Source organism: Leptonychotes weddellii, chromosome 8 (assembly GCF_054177405.1).
Source record: "Leptonychotes weddellii isolate Sample4059 chromosome 8, ASM5417740v2, whole genome shotgun sequence".
NCBI lineage: Eukaryota > Metazoa > Chordata > Mammalia > Carnivora > Phocidae > Leptonychotes > Leptonychotes weddellii.
Window position 1 is genome coordinate 126,311,604 of NC_138376.1, and position 1,237 is coordinate 126,312,840.

The 1,237-nt window shown below is 78.0% G+C and overlaps 1 protein-coding gene across 7 annotated transcripts in view; it reads left to right on the forward strand.

Annotated features, from left to right (window-relative positions):
- The first annotated feature begins 383 nt into the window (after positions 1-383).
- Positions 384-1,237, forward strand: part of QKI (QKI, KH domain containing RNA binding) — a 158,047-nt gene continuing 157,193 nt past the window's right edge. For 2 of the 7 annotated variants that reach the window (XM_081829285.1, XM_081829283.1), the window contains exon 1: positions 384-689. In XM_081829285.1, the coding sequence (XP_081685411.1) occupies positions 548-689 (142 nt within the window). In that variant the 5' untranslated portion in view covers positions 384-547. The remainder of the gene's footprint in view (positions 690-1,237) is intronic. The other 5 variants (XM_081829279.1, XM_081829280.1, XM_081829282.1 and 2 more) reach the window with 4 other exon arrangements.

Genomic DNA, 1,237 nt, shown 5'->3' on the forward strand with positions numbered 1-1,237 from the left:
CTGGCAGCGCCGCCTGAACTGAGGCGAACTCCGCCGCCAAGTGAGTGAGGAGGAGGAGGAGGCGAGGAGGAGGAGGAGGAAGAGGAGGAGCGGAGTCAGAGCGCGGCGGCAGCGGCAGAGGCGGCCGCGGCGGGGACCAGCCCAGAGAGACCCCGAGCCCGCGGCAGAAGCGGCGGCGGCGGCTGAGCGGGCGCGACCAGCCGAGCGAGCGGCGGCGGCCCGGCTCCTCCTCGTCCGGCGCCGAGCGGCCCGCGCCCGCACTCGGCCCGCGGAGACCCGCCTCCCGCCCGCCGGCCTCGTGAGGGACGCGCCGAGCCGGCGGCCGAGGAGCGGCGGCGGGCCGGGAGCGCGTCGGGCCGCGGGCGGAAAGTGCCTGCGGGGGCGGGGAGAGCGCGGCGAGCGCGCGGTCCGGCCGCCCCGGCGCCCGGCGCGGGAGCGGAGCGGAGCGGGACGCCGAGTCCCGAGCGGCCGGCGGCCGGGGCTCCCCGCCCCTCCCTCCTCTCCGGCGGCGGCGGCGGCGGGCGGAGTGAGCTGCGGAGCCTGGAATATGGTCGGGGAAATGGAAACGAAGGAGAAGCCGAAGCCCACCCCAGATTACCTGATGCAGCTGATGAACGACAAGAAGCTCATGAGCAGCCTGCCCAACTTCTGCGGGATCTTCAACCACCTCGAGCGGCTGCTGGACGAAGGTGAGTCGCCTCGTCGGCTTCTCGCGGCCCGCGCCCAGGCAGCGGCCCCTCTTCCCGGGACCCGACGCCCGCCGGCGTGTTGGGAGGGCGGGAAGGTCGCGGCCGGCGGGGACCGTGCGCCCGGGGACGGAGAGGCCCGGGCGGGGCGCATGGAGGCGGCGCCGAGGCCGGGCTCGCGGGGCGCGGCGGCGGGCGGGCGGGCGGGGGCCGCGGGCGCGGGCGGGACCCGCCGGCGGGACGCCCCCCCCTCGGGACCCCGGACCCCGGACCCGAGACCCCGGGCCTCGCGCCGCCCGCGCCCAATTTGGTGCGCTGGGGAAAGCTGCAGGGCGAGCCCTCTCGCGCCCCCGGCTTCCAGCCGCGCCTGCGAGCACCGCGACGGCCCTGAGCTTCGCGGGCCTGCCCGGGAGGAGCCCGGCCTCGCCTGCCCCGCGCCCCGCGGGCGCCTGAAGGACACCGGCCCCCGGGCGCTCCCGGAGGGGTCTCTCCCGGAGGACGCCGCTGGTTCCTAAAGTGGAGGATCCAGTGGGGCTTTTGCTTTTTTGGAG